The sequence below is a fragment of the Ambystoma mexicanum genome, chromosome 1p (assembly GCF_040938575.1).
Source record: "Ambystoma mexicanum isolate Mex_15411 chromosome 1p, UKY_AmexF1_1, whole genome shotgun sequence".
Classification (NCBI taxonomy): Eukaryota; Metazoa; Chordata; class Amphibia; order Caudata; family Ambystomatidae; genus Ambystoma; species Ambystoma mexicanum.
The window spans coordinates 363,458,543-363,482,534 of NC_090921.1; the positions used below are offsets into that span (position 1 = coordinate 363,458,543).

Below are 23,992 nucleotides of genomic sequence, written 5' to 3' on the forward strand. Positions count from 1 at the left end.
TAACCCCATGTGGGCTGGGATGACTTTCTCCACCAAGTGATGTGGCGTACGCTCCTACCGGCATCTGGGGCAAAGCTGTGTCCCGGTTTCTGATGTCCTACAGATGACGGCTGAAGAGTTGATGTTCTCAATGTCATACCGCCCTAATACAGGCAGGGCAAGGGCAGTGATTGTCGTTTCCAGGGGTTTGGTTTTCTACTACATGAAGGCTGTCTGCTCCACACATTGCACAACATATTTCAGGCAGAGTGGTCTGCTGGTTGTCAGAGCAGGAATAGCACCACCAATCGCTATGATGTGTGTTCCAAAGTTTCGAATAGAAATGCATCGAAAAATGCATTTTTTTTAAAAAAAAGATAATTTAATGGGGGAATCCCCCAACCCCTGTTTTTTTACACCTTAAAACCCATTATAGTAAAAAAAAAAAAAAAACGTTACCTACAAAAAAAATGCATTTCTTCGGTGCATTTTTTTCTCTCGAAACTTTGGCATTCAAAACTATGTATTCGAAGGAATGCCTGGATACCGGCCAACAAGGGGAGATGTCCCATGGTGTCAGTAACTCGGAGCTGGCTGAAGGTGGGTTCACAGGGTGTGGCCGAACAAGGTTGCCCCCACCCCCAACCCCCCCCCCACCCCCAGTACCCCGCCCGCCCTCCCCCCCCCCCCCCACGCACATAAAGGGCAGCACTGTGCTGATACTTAAGTTTGCATGACAGTTTGCTGGAGGCAAAGAGGCCTTTATTTTCTATTAGTTCAATTGGTGAGGAGCCAGCACCTAACAAAAAAAAGAAAAATCACCCGAGGCTGTCGCCGCCCTTAAACACAAAATTCAGGAACAGCAGGGGGCTGCGTTACTGTGTTTGTTCGTGTCATTTAGTAAACCAACGGGTTCACTAATTGACACGATCAAACACAGCAACTGAGCCCCCTGTTGTTCCATTATTGTGTGTTTAAGGGCAGCAGTCAGTGAGGGACAGGGAGAAAAGCTTTTCAGATGCGCCCCGGGGGCACACAGAAAAATCTCGACACAGGGCCCTGGCAGACTTGGAGCCGGCACTGCAGTAACCAGTGGGAGGTGGCCAATGAAACACGTGAGGATATGGTGGCGGGATAAGACGATGCAACTTACTGTGCATGTGCCGAGAGGTGAGAATGAGTAGGGGGAAAGACCGGTTATGGTGAAGTGGCGGGCCAGAGATGCCTAGCTGAGAGAAGGCGGAAGGGCAGACACAGGTGATGCTGAAGGAGGGCAGACACGCGGGAGAGAGATGCAGGTGGGCGGTAAAGATGGCAGATAAATTATGGGTGGAAGACAAAGTATTAACGTGAGCGATGAGGGCGAGTATGAGGGCTGGGGAAGGCAAAAAGAAGAGAGATTGGCAAAGGGCAGCAAATGCAAAGAGGAGAGATGTTGGTAGAGGGTAGAATAGGCAGAGACTCTTGATGGCTAGCATTGGGCAGAAAAGGCAAAGAGGAGAAATGCTGAGAGGGCAGAAAAGGCAAAGAGGAGAGATGCTGATAGGGCAGAAAAGGCAAAGAAGAGAGATGCTGGGGTAGGGGCAGAGAGGTGGAACAGGGCACATGTGGATGTTAAAGCACAAGGAAACTTAATATAGAATGGATGAGTGCAGAGATGGCAAGGAGCAGAGGAGGCATGCAGAGAGGGGGGAGAAAAGGCGTTGAGCAGAGAGCAAAGTGATACAGAGTTGGCTGACAAAGACCACAATAGAAGGGAGGGCTGGCTCTCAGAGGAAGAAGAAAGCACAGAAATGGTTAGCGTAGGGTACATGATAAGGAGAACGGAGAGCAGTCGAGGCAGAGGAGATGCATTACAAAATTTCAATGGCCTCCCGGGGAGAGATTCCCGCTCCCGCCTCATAGACACCGCTTACCTCCTTCAGCCTCTCCATGTCCCTCAGGTAGAATCCAATGTAGAAAAGACTCAGGTAAGAATTCACAAACTGGAACTGCAGACAGTAGAGATACAAAACACAGTGGCCTGTTAGCATGTGGAACTATACTCCCCTGGCATGCACCCACCCCCCAGGTGCAGAAACAGACCTGTGTTGGGCTTCCCTTCGAGGATACCATCATGCATGTGGAGTTTCTTGTAATCCCCCAGACGGCTCTGCCCTATTTATTTATTTATTTCTTGGTCATTTGTTAGGCGCTTATACAATTAGCAAAACTGTTTCAAAGCGCCCACAGGCTAACAGGATGGGGACGGGGAAGGTAGATAATTACAACAGAGATAAATAATTGAATGAATAGTACAAACAAATAATGAGAATCACAGGGAGGGGAGACAAACCTATTATGCTTTGGGAATGTTCAGTACGTGTGCAAGTGCGGAGGGCAGGGGGTAAGGGATAGGTGCTGTGGCGCTCTGGCTAAGAAGGGAAGAAGGTAAGTGCAACCTTCTGTGGGAAGGGTGAGCCTAAGTAAGTGCAGTAAATAGACAGCGGCTGGGATGAGAGATGTGGGGGGGGGGCAGGCCCCGAGGATACATAAGGGCCCTGCACATCAATCATGCTACTGTACGATTAGCAGAGAAGGGAGGAGGAAAAGGAAGAGGTAAGAAGAAAGGTCTTGAGGCTTTTTTCCGGACGTTAAGGAGTTCCTGCTGGTATGTCAGCCGGAGGAAGGCCCTAGTAGTAGGTATGGAGACAGAGTGGATGATTTCCTTAAGTGATGCACAGAGAGGTGAAGCCTCTCTTGGTACATAGTGTGTGGGCTCAAATGAAGGCAGTGGACTGAGAATGATGGAGCCTGAAGTATGTATGTTGATTTATAATAAAGAACTCAGAATTCTCCTCCCGTGAGACAGCTTCTTCACCTTCTCCATCGTTATGCATGAGGACTAATGAGTCATAAGGTAGCCCACGTTTCCTGATCTAGTCTCTGTATTCCTTACAGAGGAATCCAAATGTAGGCATATTGTAATCGTTTTTCTGTTTAATGGATCTAGGACTTGGGCAGGTTGATTAGATGCTTTAAATTGTATGCTCAGCAGGAGCTCAACTGCAGTAAACTGCTGACAACTTAGGCCGTATGAGGAGAACTCCAGAAAAGTGTCCTACAAAACTAAGGGTCTACTAAAGTGAAGGGTATACATCATCGCCACTAAAGAGTGCCATCATCCTGTTCACGATAGACAACGGTCTACCACCATCTCCACTACAGAGCAGGTACTACCATCCCATTCACTTTGGAGAAGGGTCTACTGCCATCTCCAATACAGAGCAGGCACTACCAACATATAGTGAAGAGTCTACTTCGATCTCCGCTATAGAGCAGGTACTACCAACCTATATTGAAGAGTCTACTGCCATCTCCATAAGTGAGAATGTTCTAATACCATCACCACTAACCTAACACCTTAAGTGCTGAGGACGAGTATGCGTAAAATCGTCCTGTAAGCATAGACATGCATAATAGCCTAGCAGTTAAGGGATGTTCCACCATCTCAAAGAGTTGGGGTGAATGACATGTCCACTAGAAACAAGGGTCTGCCACCAGCTCTACTTCAGAAAAGAGTCAACAACCCTGTCTACCATAGAGATGGGTTCAACGGTATCTCAACTCCTGGGAAATGTTTACTGGCATTGCCTGTTTGGAGAATAGTCTGTTGGCATCTCCACTAAAGAGAAGGGCCAACCTCCATCCTCATCATACAGGAGGTGTCTGCCGCCAACCAGTGGCATGGACAGGGTGAGGCATGAGGGGGAAGGCACAGCTCATTTCTCCAGTGGCCAACCTGCCATTGTGGGCACTCCCCGCCCAGCAGTGCTAACAATGGTTGTTGACAGTTGAGGAGTATGCATATTTACATATGATGCGCAAACAACGTGTTAAACATGTTTGTCGAACTGCAACGGTTATGTACATTAGGAATTCACATAAAAGGGTTGCCTGTGCCAAAAAGGCCTACAAACACATTACCACATAGGTGCTGAAATGTTGAACTCACTGCAACTCATGGAGCATGATCTCAAGTTGTCCCACACCAGGTGTGAAATAAGGTGCTTTTAGGCTCACATCATATTGCATTCTGGTATTTTTATAAAAAGGTGCAGGGATGTAAAATGATCTGTGAAACAAAAAAAAAATGCCGGGACTTGCAGAACATGATTGGAGAGCCATGTTTCAGCACAGGTTCTTGAAAAAGTGCATGAATCAAGAAGATGGGTGAGAAAAGCGGGCAGGGGTTTGCCTGCATTGCTAGCTTTATAATCCTCACACTCAGCAGTTATTTGTATGGAGATTACTGGGGTGCAGCAGCAGGGTAAACATTCACCCATGTATGTCTGTATAGGACTTACATAGTGCAAACATACCAGCCAAAGCAAAGGAGCACTGTCAAACATTGGGTGCAATACAGAGAAAGCACCTGGGAGAACAAGGGGCGTGGAAGCCAGTTAGGATGTTTCATCACATGGGACTAGGTACACATGTATAGACCCCAGGCCTCTTTGGCGAACCTGCATGCATATGTTAGAATTCTGGAATAGTCCTTTCTGTTTTTCATGCTTACACAGTCGATCCATTGAGTATCAAATGATTGGTTGGAGAATAGTAACATCTGTTGCTTACAATGCAAACACCTAAAAAAGCTTACATTTGAGCTCGGTCACAGGAGCGTGAAAAAAACGACTGCAATTCGATAAATATGTCTCCCTTAGTTTAATGCGACAAGCACCCTAGGCCCACCTTATGTGGTGCAGGTCCACCCTCTCATGCACATCTGGCTACTCTAATGCCGCCAACTCCACTACAGTAAGAGGTCAATTGGCCTCTCCACTGCACAGTAGGGCTTCTACTGCATCTCCACTATAAAGAAGGCTCCAGCGTGGGTCACATAATCGCCCAGGAGGGCTACAATATACTGTTCCATAACAGGGGTCTTGCTGCATGCTTTTGTATACAGAACACTCTGCTTTTAAAAGTGAAATACAATTACACTTGCTCAAAAGAATCTTTGTGTACCTCAAAATACTAAAATTTAGAGGGGTTACTACTGCAACTTCAAAATATTAACTGGACTCCTGACTGCCGGGACCTTGCAATACTTGTGGGTGCCCGGCTTTACTCACCAGGACCATCTTGATGATGAGATGTTTCTCGTAGGCACTCTGGAGCCTGTAGTTCTCTGAAAGAGAAGAGAGCAAAATGGATGCTTTGTCCTTCAGGAAGAAAGTGAACAGCCCTGATGAAGCCCAAAAAGGCAGAAACATGTCTGGGCTGCCCGTTTTCAAAAGCAAAGGGGGTGTGTTGTAGCGGTTCGGGCTGCTCCCAGTGGTGACAGGACTACAACTGATGTGCTTACAACTGGTACGCTCCCCAAGATGGAAGAAATGTCTGCTTAACATTTGTCACACGCTTATTAAACTGTTGGAATGTTTAAATAGTTACCAAGCAGTGTAAAGCATTTACTTTCTACAAGCAGTTCGTTTAGTCTATAAGGATTGCTAAGAACATTTTCAGAGACTTTTTGCTAATTTAAATTTATCATGCTCTATGAACGTCTATGTGGGGCTTATTAAATTCTTAAATAAGGCCCTTTGGAAGCAGTTTGCTTGCTTAGATGCCTTTCATTTTCACTGGCGCCTCTGTAATGGGGAAGAAAGGCCACCACACAATGTTTGGAAAGTTACTTGGAGCAAAAGAAAGCTTGCAGGCATCATTTTATTTTTTTAGAGTAAAGAACATTTATTTATTTAAATTTGTATAGCGCGCAAGCAGCCCGGGGGCATAGAGGCGCCCAAGCTGTGGCCGTGCTAACAGTATAAATAAAAGTATCAATTGAGAAAGTGGCACATTACAAAGGCAGAAAAACCTCTTGGTGACAGGTGCATACACAGGAGGCAGCTCCTTGAGAAGAATTACCCAACCGTGAAGTTTGCAAGTGAGAATGGTGGGCTCTGCAGTGGAGTTACACCTGCATATCGATGGTTTCAATACATTTTGGTCAAGATAACAAGTTTGGCAAAAATGGTAAAACACGCAGGAGAGGCAGAGTTCTGTGGTAGAGTGAAGTGGTGGAATAGTAATGTTATATTTCATGTCTGGATGGAGGCAGGGTGGGACAGAGCAGAAGCGCGCGACTACTTGCGGGAGGGTGGGCTTTAGCAGATCCGAGACACGAAAGCGAAGGGAGCAAGATGGATAGTAGTGGGTAATTGAGTTAGCTGGTTGCAAGGGAGGTGGGATTAGCCATCATGGGTAGACTTCAGGAGGGGCAGCAGAAATTTGAGTCTGGATCAGGGTTGTCTTGCGAGCCAATCTGCATAGAGGTGGTGAGCAGTGGTGGAGGTGCAGGGGAAAGTTGTAGAGATGCGGAGGACCATGCAAAACAATTTGATATTGCGGACCAGAGAGTAGGGATGGCTGCCCAGAAGCAGGACAGAATAATAGTCCAGCTGGCCAAGTCAATCATTAAAATGAATGACAGTCCAGATGACTAAGCCAAGTGTGGAGAGGGGTGACAGTCCAGATGACTAAGCCAAGTGTGGAGAGGAGTGACAGCCCAGATGACTAAGCAAAGTGTGGAGAGAGGTGACAGCCCAGACGACTAAGCAAAGTATGGAAAGGAGCGATAGTCCATATGACTAAGCCAAGTGTGGAGAGGGGTGACAGTCCAGACGACTAAGCAAAGTGTGGGGAGGAGTGACAGTCCAGACGACTAAGCAAAGTATGGAGAGGAGCGACAGCCCAGACGACTAAGCAAAGTATGGAGAGGAGTGACAGCCCAGACGACTAAGCAAAGTATGGAGAGGAGTGACAGCCCAGGCGACTAAGCAAAGTGTGGAGAGGAGTGACAGCCCAGGCGACTAAGCAAAGTGTGGGGAGGAGTGACAGTCCAGACGACTAAGCAAAGTATGGAGAGGAGCGACAGCCCAGACGACTAAGCAAAGTATGGAGAGGAGTGACAGCCCAGACGACTAAGCAAAGTATGGAGAGGAGTGACAGCCCAGATGACTAAGCCAAGTGTGGAGAGAAGTGACAGCCCAGACGACTAAGCAAAGTATGGAGAGGAGTGACAGTCCAGATGAATAAGCCAAGTATGGAAAGGAGCGATAGTCCATATGACTAAGCCAAGTGTGGAGAGGGGTGACAGTCCAGATGACTAAGCAAAGTGTGGAGAGGGGTGACAGTCCAGATGACTAAGCAAAGTGTGGAGAGGGGTGACAGTCCAGATGACTAAGCAAAGTATGGAGAGGAGTGACAGTCCAGATGAATAAGCCAAGTATGGAAAGGAGCGATAGTCCATATGACTAAGCAAAGTGTGGAGAGGAGTGACAGCCCAGATTACTAAGCCAAGTGTGGAGAGAAGTGACAGCCCAGACGACTAAGCAAAGTATGGAGAGGAGTGACAGTCCAGATGAATAAGCCAAGTATGGAAAGGAGCGATAGTCCATATGACTAAGCAAAGTGTGCAGAGGAGTGACAGCCCAGATTACTAAGCCAAGTGTGGAGAGAAGTGACAGCCCAGACGACTAAGCAAAGTATGGAGAGGAGTGACAGTCCAGATGAATAAGCCAAGTATGGAAAGGAGCGATAGTCCATATGACTAAGCCAAGTGTGGAGAGGGGTGACAGTCCAGATGGCTAAGCAAAGTGTAGAGAGGAGTGACAGTCTAGATGACTAAGCAAAGTGTGGAGAGGAGTGTTTTGGCAGTGACGGGTGTAAAGGGGAAGGATGTTCTTGATAAGTGGCTTGTGCCTGACATTGGTCACCGTCAATGTGATCAATTTGAGACGCAAGAGTTTGCTATGAAACCACTCTTAGGTTTCAGGCGATGGGGGATGGTGTGAGGACATTGGGGGGAAAGGGTATGGAGTAGGCAATTATTGGCAGGTAGGTACAGAACGCCAGTCTCTGCCTAGTGCACTGGAGTGCCATCCGATGTTGGATGCCAGAAAGGCATTTGGAGGTGCAGGCAGAGAGGTCAGGTAACTTCCATAGGGAGGTCAGGTGACTTTCAGAGGTGTTACACAAAGTGAAGAAAGATTGGTCAGCGAGATAGAAGGCTATCCAGGAAATCTGCATTCCCTCGATACTAAGGAAAGATGCCGGTTCTGAAGGAAGGAGGTGTGGCTGACCATACGGAAGGCTGCAGAGTGATCCAGTACAATGAGGTTAGAGGTTAAGGTTAGCGTGGTTGGGAGTGGTGATGAAGTTAGGAAGGTGGGCCATTGCCATGTCAGCAGTGGAATCCAGACTGCAGGGGGTCGGAGAGATTGCTCTGCTCAAGAGAGCTACTAATTCGATGAAATACTACTTCTTTGAGGACTTTGGAGTAGTGGGAGTGAAGGGAAACACGATGGCTACTGGCCAGGTTATTGGGGTCAGCAGGTTTTTGGGGATACGGGTACAACCGTGGCACATTCGTTTTAAATGCCTTTTTCTTTATTAAAGGTTTTTAATAATGACATTACATGAGCTATGTCCACCATGTGAAGGGCCACCCCACCTCAAAAACATCAACATTTTACCACAACATCATAACAATCGGAGGGTGCCTTCTCTCTCTAACTGTGCGGGGGGAGGTGAATCAACTTTAAGCTACAGGGAGCCCCACTGTCACTTCTTTAACGTCCACAAAAAGCTCACATATACATAAGAGAATGGTCCGCTTCCCCCTGCCAATACCCCATGCCCATACAACTGTCTCGGACTCACTAACCCACCCAGTGGAGTCAATGCACGAGGGCAACAAGAGCATACCTACTACACAGAGACATGTAGCTGCTATTCAGTAGAGCCACTTGCCGGAACACCTCGTATTATACCTTCTTCTGCAGATCGTTCTGGGTGGGGGAACTCAGAAGCTCGTCATCCTTCTCAGCGCCTCAAAACATGTATTCTTTCCCTTGCCACGTTACCCTGAGTTTCGCAGGGTGCAGAATGCCTACCTTTCCTCCACAGGCGAGACATCACCTCTTTAAGGCATTTATAAGTCTCCTTCTCTTTTCCGTGCCCGGTGCCAAGTCTGGGAATAGATGGAGCCTCTTCTCTTGGTATTCCAGGCTCCCCTTCTCTTCAGCAGCTTTAGACATCCTTTGTCTCTGGCATCAGACTGTTTAGCAATTAGTGCAGGTCCCAATGCAGGATCACTCTTTATCACGTTTGTGTTGCTTAATTCTATAGCACGTGTCTATGTATAATGGGTCTTCTTCAGTGTCCAAGCCCAACACCTCTGGAAGCCAGGAGGCGACAAAGGCTATCGGGTCATTGCCTTCTGCACCCAACAGGAGGCCACACGATTAATTTGCTTTGTGCGCACTGCATTTTCAAGTTCTTCCACTCTCCTTTCCATGGCCTTGTTCCCCTCCATCACTGCCTCCACTTCCTTACTCAGCTGCTTTATCACAGTTACTGTCTGATAATCTGCTTTTCTATCTCAGAGGTTTTCTGCTGCATGGTCGCCGTTCTGGTCCCCAGCAGGGCCCCCTTTTCAATCAGGCAATCAAATTTGCCTCCTAATCGCGTCACGGTCTTATCGATGCGCCAACTGTCACATGAAGCATTCTTGGGATGGGGACGAAGTGAGGGACGCATGCTCCAAAGAACACCGTTAGCCCATTGAGTCACGTGGTGTGAAAAATTCCCCATCAGCCATCTTCTCTTTTTTCTTATTTTCCCAGAAGGCATTGCAGGAGCACTTCACTGCCTCTATATGGTAACCTGCGCACGATTGAAGCCAAAGTAGAAAATTGACCTACAACGCCTATGTTGATCCACTGCTCGATCACCATAGTTATCTTGGCCGCATTTCAAAAGCAGGTCCAGAGTCGTAAAGGATGGGTAGTCCAGCAAGGGGGAGTTGGGGATCCTTTTCATACAACTCCGGATTTAGCACTTCCCAGAGTTGGCTCAAAATTACCTTTTATTCATATATTTATAACAGTTTCCCAAAAACACCCACAGTTTAGTGTGTTCCACTTTACAGGTAAAGCTACGCTGCTGTGTATATCGAAACTCTCCTTCCAGCAAGGTGCCAGAGCCTAACATGGCCTCTGTGCAGGGACAGTCGATATCCCTTTTCTGTTGTGATTATACCTTTGACTCGCGGCGTCTTTTCACGTATGCACCGAAGCATGGGTTTATGCTCACATCAAAGATGCCTGTCCTTAACCGTGCTAGGCCACGAGAGTGCCGCCTGCAGGACCACCTGATCTCACTGTGGCCCTCATTACGACCCTGGCGGAAAGGGGAAAACGATGGCGGAAATGCAATACCGCCATCGAATAGCGCTCGGTGCGACTATGACCCGTCACCGCAAAGTACGAAGCCATTAGCGACACCGTAGTGAACGCCAACGCTAACTGCACCAAGCACGCGCGCGCGCGCCATGCCAAACCGCAAACACCACCATGGCGCAAGGGTACGCCAATTCCGACCCTAGCGGACATGTACCTAACGCCATCAGGCATGGCGTAATGTACCATTCCGCCATGGCGAGAAGTACGGCATCGCGAATCAACCGTAAACGGCCCCACTGAGTGCCTGTACACCGCTCCCTGCCCACAAAGTACAACTCCCCGTAGGTGCAATGAAGTCACAATGCAACCATTGAAATGTACAAGTCACCCATGCATGGCAACGAACAAAAGAAACACAAGAGGGGCCAATGGGAGCTGCAGGGCACAGATGGCACGAATACAGAAGCCATCCCAATGGACATGACCACAGTCCCCCACCAAGAAACGCACGCAAACACAGGCACCTGTGACCAGCAATATTCCGAAAATCACATCATTCCACCAGTCCACCTGGCTGACCGGCATCTGTTACACAAAACCCAATCCCCCGCCCCTGAGCATGACAACATTCAAACAGTCATATTGGCAGCCCCCATCCCTGACCTCACTGGGCTTCGTAGGCAAACGCGCCCAGCACAGTACCACGCAACTAAACCCCGAAGCTGGAACCCAATGCAGATCACCTCACAATACATCGCCCCCCAAATAGGCATATGCCACATCACTTGCAAAGAAAAACGCTACACGGGCCAAATCAGAATAGAAATTTTAATGCACATCAAAGTCACCAAGCCCATACAGCCATCAGGCCATGAACTCCAAAACACTAATCACCATTGTGGGCTGCATCCGCAAGAAATGACCAGCCACTACCTGTGTGTCGCCCTGTTCCCCCATGGTACACAGAGCCACATTCACGTACGAAAAGGCAACATGGAAGCGCACAGAACCGCAGGGCCGACCCAATGGGGAGGCACTAGTCCAGCTGAAAGGCCGAAATGTTGCTCCGAGCCACCAGTACTGCGTAAGGGCATGTGGGCCATTGGCGATCGTCCCATAAGATCGTAATGCTGCTCCACTGATTAACACGAAGCAGCAGGTGTCGGGAGTAAAATCCATCTGCAGGAGTGGCATACAGATGGCAGTGGCAAAAGGGGAGGAGATACCTGTCAACCAAAAGAAAAGAACAAGAACAGAATGGCCATCAGAACTACATTCGAACAACTCACTTCAATGATCACACGAAATCCAAAGCCATATGCATGCTAGCCCACTCCAAAGGATCATCACCACCCCAAAACCACTTGCGATTCATAACCATCTATATCGAGGTGCAAACACCATCACAAACGAGTGTACCTGTGCATGCGTCTGTCAAAACAGAATCCATCAGATGGGAATGTTAACGTGCATGGACACAAGTGTCTGAGGGCGCGTCGAGACAGGGAGGGCTCAACAAGGCCAGATAGACGATGGTCCCACTATGGCAGCCCTGCATCACATAGCGTAGGGGAGGCGGATAGATCCCAAGAAGCCCTGTACATGGCAAACTCTGTATCAAATCACCTGCCCATGCATCCATTCATCATTCCCTCATCCCGGGATCAAAACGCCTGAATAATTACTCACATAACATTAGAAACATCCATTGAGTCTGTGCGTTATGCAGCCTGCTAAATCCACAGTGCCCCAGCCCGTAATTCCAGTGTTGTGAAGTAACATGTATTTGGGAACGGCCGGCCTCATCGCCCACGTAGCTATTGCGCATCCCAAACTATTCATATCAATCATTGCTCCCTCGCCATGGGCCCTGTCTCAAGGACATTGAACAATAGAACGTTACATTTGCAGTCAGACCTGTGGGCATCTCCTCGCCGCTAGCTGGAAACCGAAAGCGCCGCCCTTCGAATTCCTCATTTGCAACATCACGTCGAAAAGGCATCTGTGGCCGTTTGAAATCACTAATTATTCCATCGAGTGCGGCTGTGTGTGAAAATGGCAACTGCCTTCACCCACAAATGGGACGCCCCGCCCTTCGTTGCAACTCGGTACAGTGATGCATGAGGGCCCACCGTTACTCGAGTACTACGTTCCACTGACCCTTCACAAGTCTGTTCGCGACTGCACAGATAGTATGGGAAACAATGGGACCACAGCAGAATGAACATATCAACCAATCTTACACGGCCATCGGGTACAAATACATGATTGCAATAGCAAGATACCATTCCCCGAATTGCAGCGTTGTGCGCGGGACGTGCTCGGCCAAAGGGGAGAGCAGTTTGCACAGGTGGAATTAATCACCACAGGTGGAGGCCATACAGCCTGGAAACACATAAATTGCACAGCCAGTCTCCTCCCACAACCACACCGAAATGCTACCGGCAGGACTCGCGATGTTGGCCCTGGGGGACCTGATAGCACTGCAAGTGCTCCGACTCCAAGAAGAAGACGAACACCAACTACAACCAGCCGCACGGAGGAGACGCAGGAGGAGGAGGAGGCCAAGGCAGGGCCAGCAAGGCCCACCAGCACAGCCACTACCACCACGCAGGCAGCCCGCAATACCACGCCTCCGAGCACATCCGTTCAACCTCACTGATGAGCAGATCCACACCCTCTACCGTCTGGACCGGGACACCATAGCCGCCATTGTGGACATGACACAGGCTGACCTTGTCAGCATGATAGGTAGCCCAACCGCCATCCCACCCCTACTGAAGGTGGTGTCTGTACTACACTTCCTGGCCACAGGCACCTACCAGCACACAGTCGGACAGTTGCATGGCATTTCTCAGCCACTGTTCTCACGGACACTATTGCAAGTGCTCGATGCCCTCCTGCAGCACGCAGACGACTACATCTCCCTACCACGCTCGGAGCAGGAAATTACCAACACAAAAGTGGGATTCCATGCACTTGCCGGCATACCGGGTTGCATTGGTGCCATCGACTGCACCCATGTTGAATTGGTCGTCCCACATGCCATGGAGGCCCAGTACCGCAACCGAAAACAATTTCATTCCCTGAATGTACAAATGGTGTGCGACTCCAACAGGATCATTACACATTGTTGTGCCCGATTCCCTGGATCAACCCATGATTCTATGGTCTTGAGGAACTCTACAATACCACGCTACATGGAGCGACACGCAGGGAACAGATCCTGGCTACTCGGTGAGTCTCATTACATGCATGATGATGTGGGGTATGTGAATTGGCAATGACCTGGCAGGAAGGGGGGGGGGGGGGAGTGTGCGTACGTATCAATGGCATTCCACATCATACGTTTCTCGTCCACATACAGGTGATGCTGGATATCCACTGAAGAGATGGCTCCTCACACCAGTCCGGAACCCACGGGACCAGCATGAGGAGGACTACAACCATGCCCACTCACGTACCCGTGTAGTCATAGAACAGGCATTCGGCCTACTGAAGGGCCGTTTCCGCTGCCTCAGCAGGTCTGGCGGGGCACTCCTGTACCGCCATGAGAAGGTTGGAAAGATGGTCATGGCATGTGTCATGCTCCACAACATGTGCGTACGTAGAAATGTGCCCATGCCCCCTGACGCAGAACTGCAAGCACCTGATGATGGTCATGATGAGGGTGGGGATGTGGCAGCACCTCATGGAGTCTGCGAGGCACCGGAGGCCCGTGACATTCGTCAGCATCTCATTGATGTATGCTTCTAGCACTCACGCCTGGTGGCTGATACATGGACACGGGACTCGTGGCACTGCGTGTGTCTGGGACATGCACAATATGGACTCTACGCCTATGATGGCCTAGTACACAAAGATCAATGTCCACACATCTCATTGGTTTATCGTGCACTTTATGGCATATGTGATGTCATGTTGAACACCCTATCGACCCGCCACCCAAGTGAGCCCAACACACCCCCTCCACCCTCCTACCTCCCCCCCGAACACCAGTGTCCAAAGATGCTCATTGTCAGTGGGCTGTCGCTATTGCAAGCCCCCTCTGCGGGTATCAGGGGCACCCCTGCCTGTGGAGCGCAGGTTCCTTCCAGATCTACGTTGGGGGCTGCCCTGGACGGAACTTGCAACGGATGATGTGTCTGCCTGCTCACGTCCATGCATGTCCCTAAGGGTTTGCGAGAGCTCAGTGAGCACACGGCGCACTGCGGCAAGTTCGGCACATACGTCTTTGGACGTCGCATGCAGTTCCCCCCTCAGGCTCTCGGTGCTTCTCTCAATTTGTGCCCTTAGCGTCTCTGTACCTCTCTCCATTTCTGCCCTAAGTGTCTCAGTTGATGTTTCTATGTCTGCCTTAGTGCCCCCACATTCATCGGCACGGTCCTTGAGGAGTGTGGCCAGTTGCTGCTGTTGTTCGATCAACTGGTCGAGGGACTGTTGCCTCTGCTGGGCCATGGCCATTTGCGGGGGTGTCACAGAGGGGCTGTTGTCCTCATGTTGCCTTGCCACAGGGCTTGTGGGGGATGGCCAGTCGTCGTCTTGTGGGTGCCCCTGCGTGGTATCCTCATGTTGTACGGGATGGGACAGACAGGGGGATTGGGACAGGTCATGGATGGATCTGACTTCGGCATCCCCGTTTTCTGTGTCGGAGCATGCTGCCATCAATGGGGTGTCACCTATGGTGCTGCTGCCACCAGAGGCAGTGCCTTCTGTGGCATCCATTGGGGGGACCTGTGGTGGTGGTGTTGTGGGCATGCTGGCTGCTGGGGTGCCTGTTGATGTTCCCTCCTCTGTGCTGCCACCTGATTTGTGCTGCTGCCGTGTCTTGATGCGTGCAGCTGAGGTGGAGGGTCTCTGGCCGTTGGTCTTGGCCCTCTTTGCAGGTGTGCTGGTAGGGGTGTCCTGTAGCTCGTCGTTTGGATCGGACCCTGTGGTGGAGTAAAGGAGGGCGAGGGTTATTGATGGGTCTGTGGGAATTGGAATGGCATTGTATCACATGCTTTGGGGTGGTACCTGAGGGTGATTTGGGTCGGGGCCTTGGAGGTGCTTTGATTTGTGTGTGGAGTGAGGGTGCAGTTGTTTGGCAGCCTGCAGTTAGGGTGTGCCTGCTGCACGTGTAGTGCGTGTATTAGGGGTTTTTAATTATTTATGTATTTATTGTGGGTTTTAACGTGCGCTATCAGGCCGATGTGTGTGGACGTTCTCCTGGACATGTGTTTCTGTTGCACTATGTGGACGCATGGTACTTCACATGGATGGACTGTGTGGATTTTGCATTGTTTTATCTGGCCCACCTACCTGAATCTTCGGATGTCTGCACTCCTTTCTCCATCCCTCCGACTCCCTCTATGCTCTCCATTCCGATGGTGGAGGCACAGATTTCTTCCCAGGGGGTCAACTTGATGGGTGATTCAGGACCTCCCCCGGTGGCTGTGGCAATGTTGCGGTTGGCAGAGAGTATGCTGCGGACGCGTATCCGCAGGTCGTCCCATCGCTTGCGGCATTGCTGTGGGGTGCGGGGTGCGGTCCCCACCGCACTTACCCGCTGTGCCACCAGAGCCCATATGGCCTTCTTGTTTGCAAGTGCCGTCCTGGTCATTTGCGTGCAGAAGACGACGGCAGCATTCTCCTGGAGGGTCTCTGTTAGCACGGTGAGTTCCTCACGGGAGAAGTGGACCTGCCGCTTGCGGTCGCACGCTTTCTTCGCTACTTTTCCCATTTTTCTTGGTTTCGCTAGGGTAGTTGACGGGTTGGGGTGTGTTTCAGGGTAGTGATTTTAGTGGTTGTGTGGTTTTAGTGTTTTTATAGGTGTACGCCGGGATGTTTCCCGTTCCGGGCCCATGTTTTAACTTCCGTTTCCGTATATTTCCGGTCACCGTACTTTCCGGTAGGCGCACACTGCGGTGACCGCTGAGAGGGGTGGCGGTATTGCACCTAGGGCGCCGTACGGCGGCGGTGTGGGCCGTTTTGGGGTCATTTCCGCCATCGCGGACTTTGCACTTCCGCCGTGGCGTGGTGCTCGTGCCCGATGGGTCGGAATGGGCCGCACTTTGCTCCTTCGTGCAATGGCGGAAACGCTATTTACGCTGTGGCGCTCCGGTCAGTCGCTTTCCGCCAGGGTCGTAATGAGGGCCTGTGACACCAGGAGCCTCGTACATCTCATGGGTAAGTCGGGAGGGGAGCGCCGGCTCACTGCTCCTTCTCCCACATCTGCTGCACTCGCCTCTCCAGCGTTCACTCCTGCAGCAGGAAGCGCTGTGCTCGGCAGCATCTCACAGGTCAGCACTGCCCCTCACGAGGTTCGGTCGCTCCTCGCCCCCTCCTGGTACCACTGCCATGCTCCAGAGCCTTTCCCCAACTTATCAATTGGCACACAATGCTGACTGACCACCGGGGATCAGCTTGCCCACATCCTTGAACCTGGAGCTCACCAGGAACACTCCCTCACCACTGCCATCTTGGCCACGCTTTCCCCACCCCAACAGTGGCAAATTTGAAGCATGAAGGAAGGGTTCACATAGCAAGGGATCAGTAGACCAGCAAGCAGGCAAGCAGGGGCGTGTTGCGAGGATCTTGTATGGTTTGAGGGTAAAATGCCTCTCCTGCCCAGTCTCTGCTGCTCTCTATAAAGTGTCTCCTCCTAAACGCCCTTATCCTAACTGTGTGAGCACAAAAATTCTTCTCATTACCCAATGCCAAAACTATTGGATTTTTCAATTCTTGTTTTATTTGCAATTCTATTAGTCGAGAACCATGACCTGCAACATCCTACCCATGTCGTTGAGCCAGTACGCAATCTTCCGGTACACATCATCGCAGGTGGCAACGAATACAGCCAGGATGATCTTGGGGAGGAAGCGCACAATGCGTGGCAGCTCCTTGATGCTCAGGGCAAATTCCTGTTCAAATCCAACAGCAGGAGGGGAAACAAACACAATAGATTAGTGTGAATGCAAAGGAGAAAGGGACTGTGGTTTAATCTGTATGTTGCTGTGGCACTAGACGGCCATCAAGCAACAGGACTGACTATTGTAGGATATGGTTTGGAGAGTGCTTTTGTGGGAGTCACCATCTGACAAGTACACAAAGCTTTATCCAGCTCTGAATGCATTATTTAAGTCTGAATCCAAGTGCTCCCAATGTGTATCGTTAAGGGAGCAGAAGCACAACGCGATTAAGTCAATTGCCAATGACAATAGCATGTGAATGACATAGGATTAAAACTGGGTCTTTTGGTCAACAGGCCATGACAAACGAACTAGAACCCACCTCCCCTACCCTAGACGTCCTGGGGTTCGCTGCAGGCCCCTGTGGCCAAGTGGTGTGATCTAATGCGTACTAGATCACGCAAGTAGAAATGGCTATAGGTTATCCCTTATTGTTGGACATTATTGTACAGGGAAAGTGACCACTTAAACCTTACTGGACTAGGTAACACATTTAAAATTAACCACCCCTTCTAGATTATCAATGCCTATACAAAGACCATTTGCTTGGATATTTGGAGAGGAAGGCAGGGCATATAACACCATCTCCCACTCAATCTGAAAATCGATCCCTGAGAGCCACAAAGGCAAGCGCGTGAAGAAAATCAGCATCACTTCCTTCCTTTAGAGGTGATCAAAGTGACTGAGTACCATGTTACTTTACCTAAGTAACGTGTTAATCAGACTTAGGGTAGGGGGTCCTTGAGCTGGACTGGAGGGTGCTAAGGTCTTTGCTGGTTCTAGTTTAGGTACAAGGGGAAAGGGAGAAGCAGACATGGACTGTGAAAATAAACTGGCAGTTCTTGGAACTGAGTCTCTAATAAGATTCTAGAGGCCAACTTGCTGACAGTCAAAGTCCTATGAAGCTTGGAGCGGTCTCAAAGGGCCTTTATAAGACAGACCTTTCAGAATAGACAGGGCACCTGTAGGGAGACCCCACCCAGAGTTGATCACTTCCACTGACCTGAAGTTCAAAACAGCCCAGCATGACTAGGAAGACAAAGGTGAGGCAGAAGAGGCAGATGGGCAGGCTGACCAAGTACTGGAACAGGACGCGCTTCCAAGGCGGGTAGTAAAACTCCTCCGAATTGGTGACGGGGCTGGTCCTCTTGACGCCCTAGAATAAAACAAGCCAAGATGAAAGAAGGAATTCCTGCCTGCTCATCAGACCTGGACACTGACAAATGAAACAATCTGCAAGGAGAACGCCAACAAACATTAGTGATCCTAAGCTAGCGCATGCCAGGTGTTTGCATTCTTATATTTTTAGGTATGGTTTTCCTATTATAAATGCAGGACTGAGTACAGAAGTATTAAGGCAGGCAAGCTATTTTCTTTGGATAAGGAATAACTTGAGACCATTGCAAATGTGCATCTCAAAGCCGGCCCATTACTGCTTGCGACGTCGGACAGATATCTAGCAATCAGGAAATTATGAATTTTAATCTGCTGGATGTCAGGCAGGAACTATCATTTGACAAGAAACAGAAGTAATGCAGTATTTGGACTGATGCTATGGAACACTCTGTCAGGGGGCATTTTGAGTTGCATTCTTGGAAAGGCTTTTTAATACATTTAACTCACTACCAACCCATTCACCACAAGCATGGAACAATCCCACTAAAAGAGTAGTCAAAAATGCATTTGGTACTTGGGTTTAGATGAAAAGATCCACTCCCAAATGCTTAGTGCACTCATCCCAGGATAATCCGAGGGATTCCACGGTTGAAAGGTGCAGGCTTAACGAGTGGAACATTCTCTGCGCAGGGGAGTGAACTAGTGAATAGACATGTGTGACAAATCAACTTCTGGGGCACCAGTGGTCCAGGGATGAATATCGGTTTCTAAACCATCAATCAGTCCCACACCTCTAGTACTCCAGAAAGGATCGGAACAGATTGGAAACACAAGCACATTTTAAATCTCCTTGTCCAATTTTGGTAATATGGACGGAACGGCAAGCTTATCTCTGAAAGGCCGTGGATCGTTGGTTACTTGCAACACCGCAAAAATACAATTAATACCCAATGATAAAAGGGACTGTCCAGTCAAGGTTGTATAAGAAAAACTACTTTATTATCATTACAACAGACAGTTTTATCACACTACAAAATACAACCCACCCTATATAGGAATGAATAGGACAGACAGTTTCAAAGAAAGAAAAGGGATGCACTCTGGATACTGACAGGAGGGTAGTTGTTACAGTAATTAATCACAATAGTTCAAGGATACTTGGTTTCAACAAAGGGAGCAATGGGTTGTAAAATGTCACAGGGGCCTTCGGAGAAGGACCAGGGTGACAGAACCACAATGCAGCTTATGATGTAAGAGTTCATGTTGCTTGACAGGTTTCAGTCAGTTTTAGGGTGCTTTGCAGCTTCTGCAACAGAGTTTAAGATGGGAGACATATGCGGGTATCAGGCGGCAGGCAATTCTGCAAGCAAAGCTGGACGGACCGCTGCAGACTGGCTTACACAGCGTCTTGTCAGCAATTGTTGTCTCAGTGCTGTCGGCTGTTCTGAAGCACTGGTCGATGCGTCTCGGACAGCTTTAGCGACTGCAGCATAACCACAGCCAGTGGTGCAGGCGGTTGCATCTTGAGGTTCTCGATTGGCTTGATAATGTCTTTTAAGGCGGACGTCGGTAGATGCTTGTCGAAACACTCCTCCTAGCTTCTTCACTGGGCTTGGGTCATCCTGTATGGCGGACGGCCCCAAGCTGAGTAGTGTTGCAGGCAGCTGCCTAGTCTTTGGTTTGGTTCAGAGACTCTCTGGTACGTCCCACCTAGGCAGCTTGCTGCAAAGCCTAGCTGGGCACGCTGTGTGCTGGCTGGGTACCGGTTCTGGAGCTGCTGGTGGGTCCTCTGGATCCAGTATCTCCCCCTGTTACCTGGGAGATGTTTAGGGGAGGATCTTGCTTTCACCTTTTGGAGGTCCTGGGCTTCCTTCACTGATGGAAGATGGAAGGCAGACTGTACCTTCAGCCAGGGTCCAAGGATGAGTTGTTCTTTTTTACTTCTGGTGAAGTCATCCGCTGACCTGCCAAAAGAGGGGCTCAGCCCTCTTTTATAGCCAATTGGATCACAGGAATTGGTGTATGCTAACCCTACCGTAATGAAGGAATCATGGGTCCCACCAACAATCTCCTGTATGTGTGAGGTCATAACCAGAATGCTTTGCAACAGAAAAGGTAAAGGGTGAAAACCTGTAATACTAAGACCCACCCATCTTTCTGTCTGTTGTGGATCAAAGGGTCCCTCTGGTTAATGGAGCTCTCTGTAGTTCCTTAATAAAGCGGCAGATCTCCCTAGAAGCTCAGATGAGACCAGACTTTCTGGCTCCTTCAAACCATATACTCATACCTTCTAAATGGGGTACCCCTGTGGGGATGACTACTTTAAACATGCAGTCCCAGAGCTGACATTTCACTGTCAACCGTTACAGAGGGCAGGAGCTGGTTTCAGGTTGCAACAGTGCATATGAAAGGGTGTTGGGATTGCCTGTCTCCTTTGTTAGCCTCAACTCTGATTAGTATGCTAATGGTGCCAACAGCTACAGAGTTCAACAAAAGGACAGGGTGGATCCATGGAGCCTTTGTTAGTTAATTAGACTGGCCATGGCAGGTGGAAGGTTTGGCTCTCCCCCTTCTGGAGCTGCATCATGTACTCCAACTGACAGATCCCAACAAATATAATGGGGGGGCACGCACCTATGAGTATGTCATGTGGTGAGCATAGGAAAATGAAAATAGAAAGAATAATTTCTACTGCACTTGCATGAACCAATTACTTGTCACACAAGCAAACACATTGCTCCCAATGATCGGGCTACACATGAAAACCTTCCAATATGGCATATCAGTACGAACAAAGGTATCATCACTGCCACATTGATACTAACATGTATCGAAATCACCATAGGAAATAGGAATCTCATTAACCTGTGTGCCTAGCATACTTCCAATAACATTCGATCATGGCGATCTATGCTAGCAACACATCAGACTTGGAGAGAGTCCATCCCAAAGGAGCTTCAGTGGTTTTAGAGGGAACAAAGTGTTTTCGGCAAGTCAAGTGTTGGATTTTTACATTGTTTAACACTCCCTTACCTCGATTTATAAAACAAGGTAAGGGAGTGTCAAACAATGTAAAAAATTAGCTTACTTCAATGGAGACCCCTTTTAGAGTCCCCCTGGGATCTTCAAATCTTACACACTATTGAAATCTTCATTTCACAAGAGGGGAAAAGGTCTCCAGAGGGTTGTATCAAAAGAAAAACTTATCTTTATTCTCCAATTATTCCCTCAGTGAAAGTACAAGAAAAAAAAAAGAAAAGTAAAAGAACTCTCTGGTTCTGGGGCTGTGGCTCGCTGGTTTCTGGGGCTCTGCTTGTTCTTGCCCCACTTGAATGTTCAATTGACGACCCTGGTCTTTGAGCTGCAGGTTTCGTAGGATTACCAAACCCTTGTCAAAAATCATATGATGGTCAGTTCCCATATTTCCCGGATTTGAAAAAAGCATGAACTCCTCCAGGAGGGTGAGGGGGTGGTTGTACCGTTTTTGCTTTGTTTAATTCCTGCAGGTCTCAGATTTGGTTAAGGGAATTCCCTGTCTGCTGACAAAGTCCCTGCTCAGAGGGTACCCATCCCAACTCTATTCATGCCTATGTAAAGTTTCTTGATCTGGGGTGGGATTTCACCATCTCAGACCTCCTCCAATTAGTTCCAGACTCTGCCCTGGATTATCCAGGTCTCCTGGAACCTCTCTGATCTATCTTTCTGGTGGGGGAACCACCTCTTCAGGCTATAACTCCCCATCTAGTTCTTACCTTTATCACTGGTGTTAATGATTTGTAACTCCTTCCCAGTCATGGTCTGTTGATCTCTGGATGGTTCCTCTCCTCCAACCTCCCACACTCTCCATCTCTAGATGACATTGATTCTCCTCCAACATCCTCACAACTCTTTGTCTTGATGACAACCCCTCGTCTCCATGATGTAGAATTCTCTTTCCAACCTCTCACTTGCTACAACCTCAAATTTTGTCCACAGATGACACGCCCTCTTCCTCCAATGCCCTTAACACCCTCTCTTTCTCTGATGGTCCTCCTCCTCCACACCCAACCAGCTCTTCTCCTAATGATAGGCTTTCTTACTCCAACCTCATCCAGGCTGTGCCTCCAACTTTCAGTTCTCTTCTCCTGCTCGCCTCTCTATTGTCCTCTCTCTCTTGCCACTCTCTGCCAAACTCCTTACGTCAACTCCTACCCGAACTCCCACACTGCCAGACTGAACAGGCTTCTTTTGATAGTGGCTCCTAAGAACATTGAGGATTCCAATTTATAAAATGTTGTGTTCTCATGTGTCTCCACCACGTGATGGTGGTCAGATGGTTTGGAAGGAGGATGGCATGAAATGAAGTAAGTTCCTTCTACCATCTTGGGTTTAGTGAGGGCATTATGTGTGGTGTCTACTTCTCTTACTCTTGCCTGTGCCAATATGGATGCCTGATTCTATCAGCATATGCATTTGAAGTCAGGGAGGCCTCTGGTGGATAGGTGAAGCTGTCTGTTATCATTAGAATATCTTTGTTGCAGGGAAACTGCAAGCAGAACTGAGTCAGTTTACTCTACGCCTCGTGCAGTGCACCTGAACTACTTCTACGTTCAGGCTAAACTCTGTACCCACAGGAGTTCCTAATGTGGAATGATTCCCTCGGCCGCCCAATGTGGAATGTTTCCCATGCCGCAGCGCTGAGGAAGAAAATGTATTTCTCCGCTCGTCTGGTCCCTTGAAATGTTGCAGTATTATTCTTTTAAAGGGCGAGGCTTTGATTTCCTTGCTGCATGTGCGCATATGGCTAGGAGGCTTAACTTGCTCTTCTAGAGTGTCAGCCTCACGAGAAAGAGTGTCAGAAGTGGGGTTGGAAACCCTTTTTTCCTTGTGGTGGTCCTGGCATGAGTAGGGCCCGTGTGTACCCTCCAGTTGTCCTGTGTATCTGTAAGGGTCGAAGTGGGGGGCAGGGGGGTAAGAGTATTCCTATAATTACCCCTTTGGTGGTTCTGTAGGTATGTCGGAGTTGTAACAGTATGAACACTCTTGTGCCTGCCCCTTAGAGGTCTTGGGTGTCTGTCAGAGGGGCAAGGATGCAAGTACTGCAGTGACAGCCTTACACGTGGATTACATGCAGTAAACACACGAAGGAATGAAGTAACTAATTAATACAGATTGCATTGGGCTTACACTTGTACATAGAAATATTCGTTTTTTCTTTACATTACACACATATTTAATGTTGCTTTTTATGGTATTAAATATTCTTGAAAGAGTGAAACTTGTGTCAGCTACGTAATCATTAACTTAAAACACATTTGTCAAAATAAAAACATAAAAACATTTACTGAAATTCAGAAGCATTCTGTTTACTATTCGTTGTCTAATGCAATTAATAGCTTAAATGAAAAATTGCTATTGACTCAGGCAGCAATCAGAACGGCTATAAAAGCAGACCATTAAACAAGAAAAGAAGTTACTATGGAACCAGTTGGGCTTTCAGTTAGTGGGGTACTGAGCAGTTTATAAAACCCTGTTTTAAAATCTACATTTTTCTTCAATTACAAAGGGTAAAATAGTGAATATACCTTCCCAAATACTGTTGCCAACCTCCTATGTTGTTATCAATATCATAGGCCTATGTACAAAGCAGGCAAATTGAGGAATTTCTTGGCAGGACACAGGCTACTACCGAGCCTGGGATTTGCACGAAGACCCCAAACCTGATCTCAATGGAGATGT

At 48.6% G+C, this 23,992-nt stretch overlaps 1 protein-coding gene across 2 annotated transcripts in view; it reads right to left on the reverse strand.

Moving 5' to 3' along the window:
- The window catches only part of ANO8 (anoctamin 8), a 525,215-nt gene that overhangs the window by 82,796 nt on the left and 418,427 nt on the right, over nucleotides 1-23,992 (reverse strand). For both annotated transcript variants that reach the window (XM_069648985.1, XM_069648993.1), the window contains exons 9-12: nucleotides 18,162-18,314; nucleotides 16,984-17,110; nucleotides 5,097-5,152; nucleotides 1,896-1,970 (exon numbers count right to left, since the gene is read on the reverse strand). In XM_069648985.1, the coding sequence (XP_069505086.1) occupies nucleotides 1,896-1,970; nucleotides 5,097-5,152; nucleotides 16,984-17,110; nucleotides 18,162-18,314 (411 nt within the window). The remainder of the gene's footprint in view (nucleotides 1-1,895; nucleotides 1,971-5,096; nucleotides 5,153-16,983; nucleotides 17,111-18,161; nucleotides 18,315-23,992) is intronic.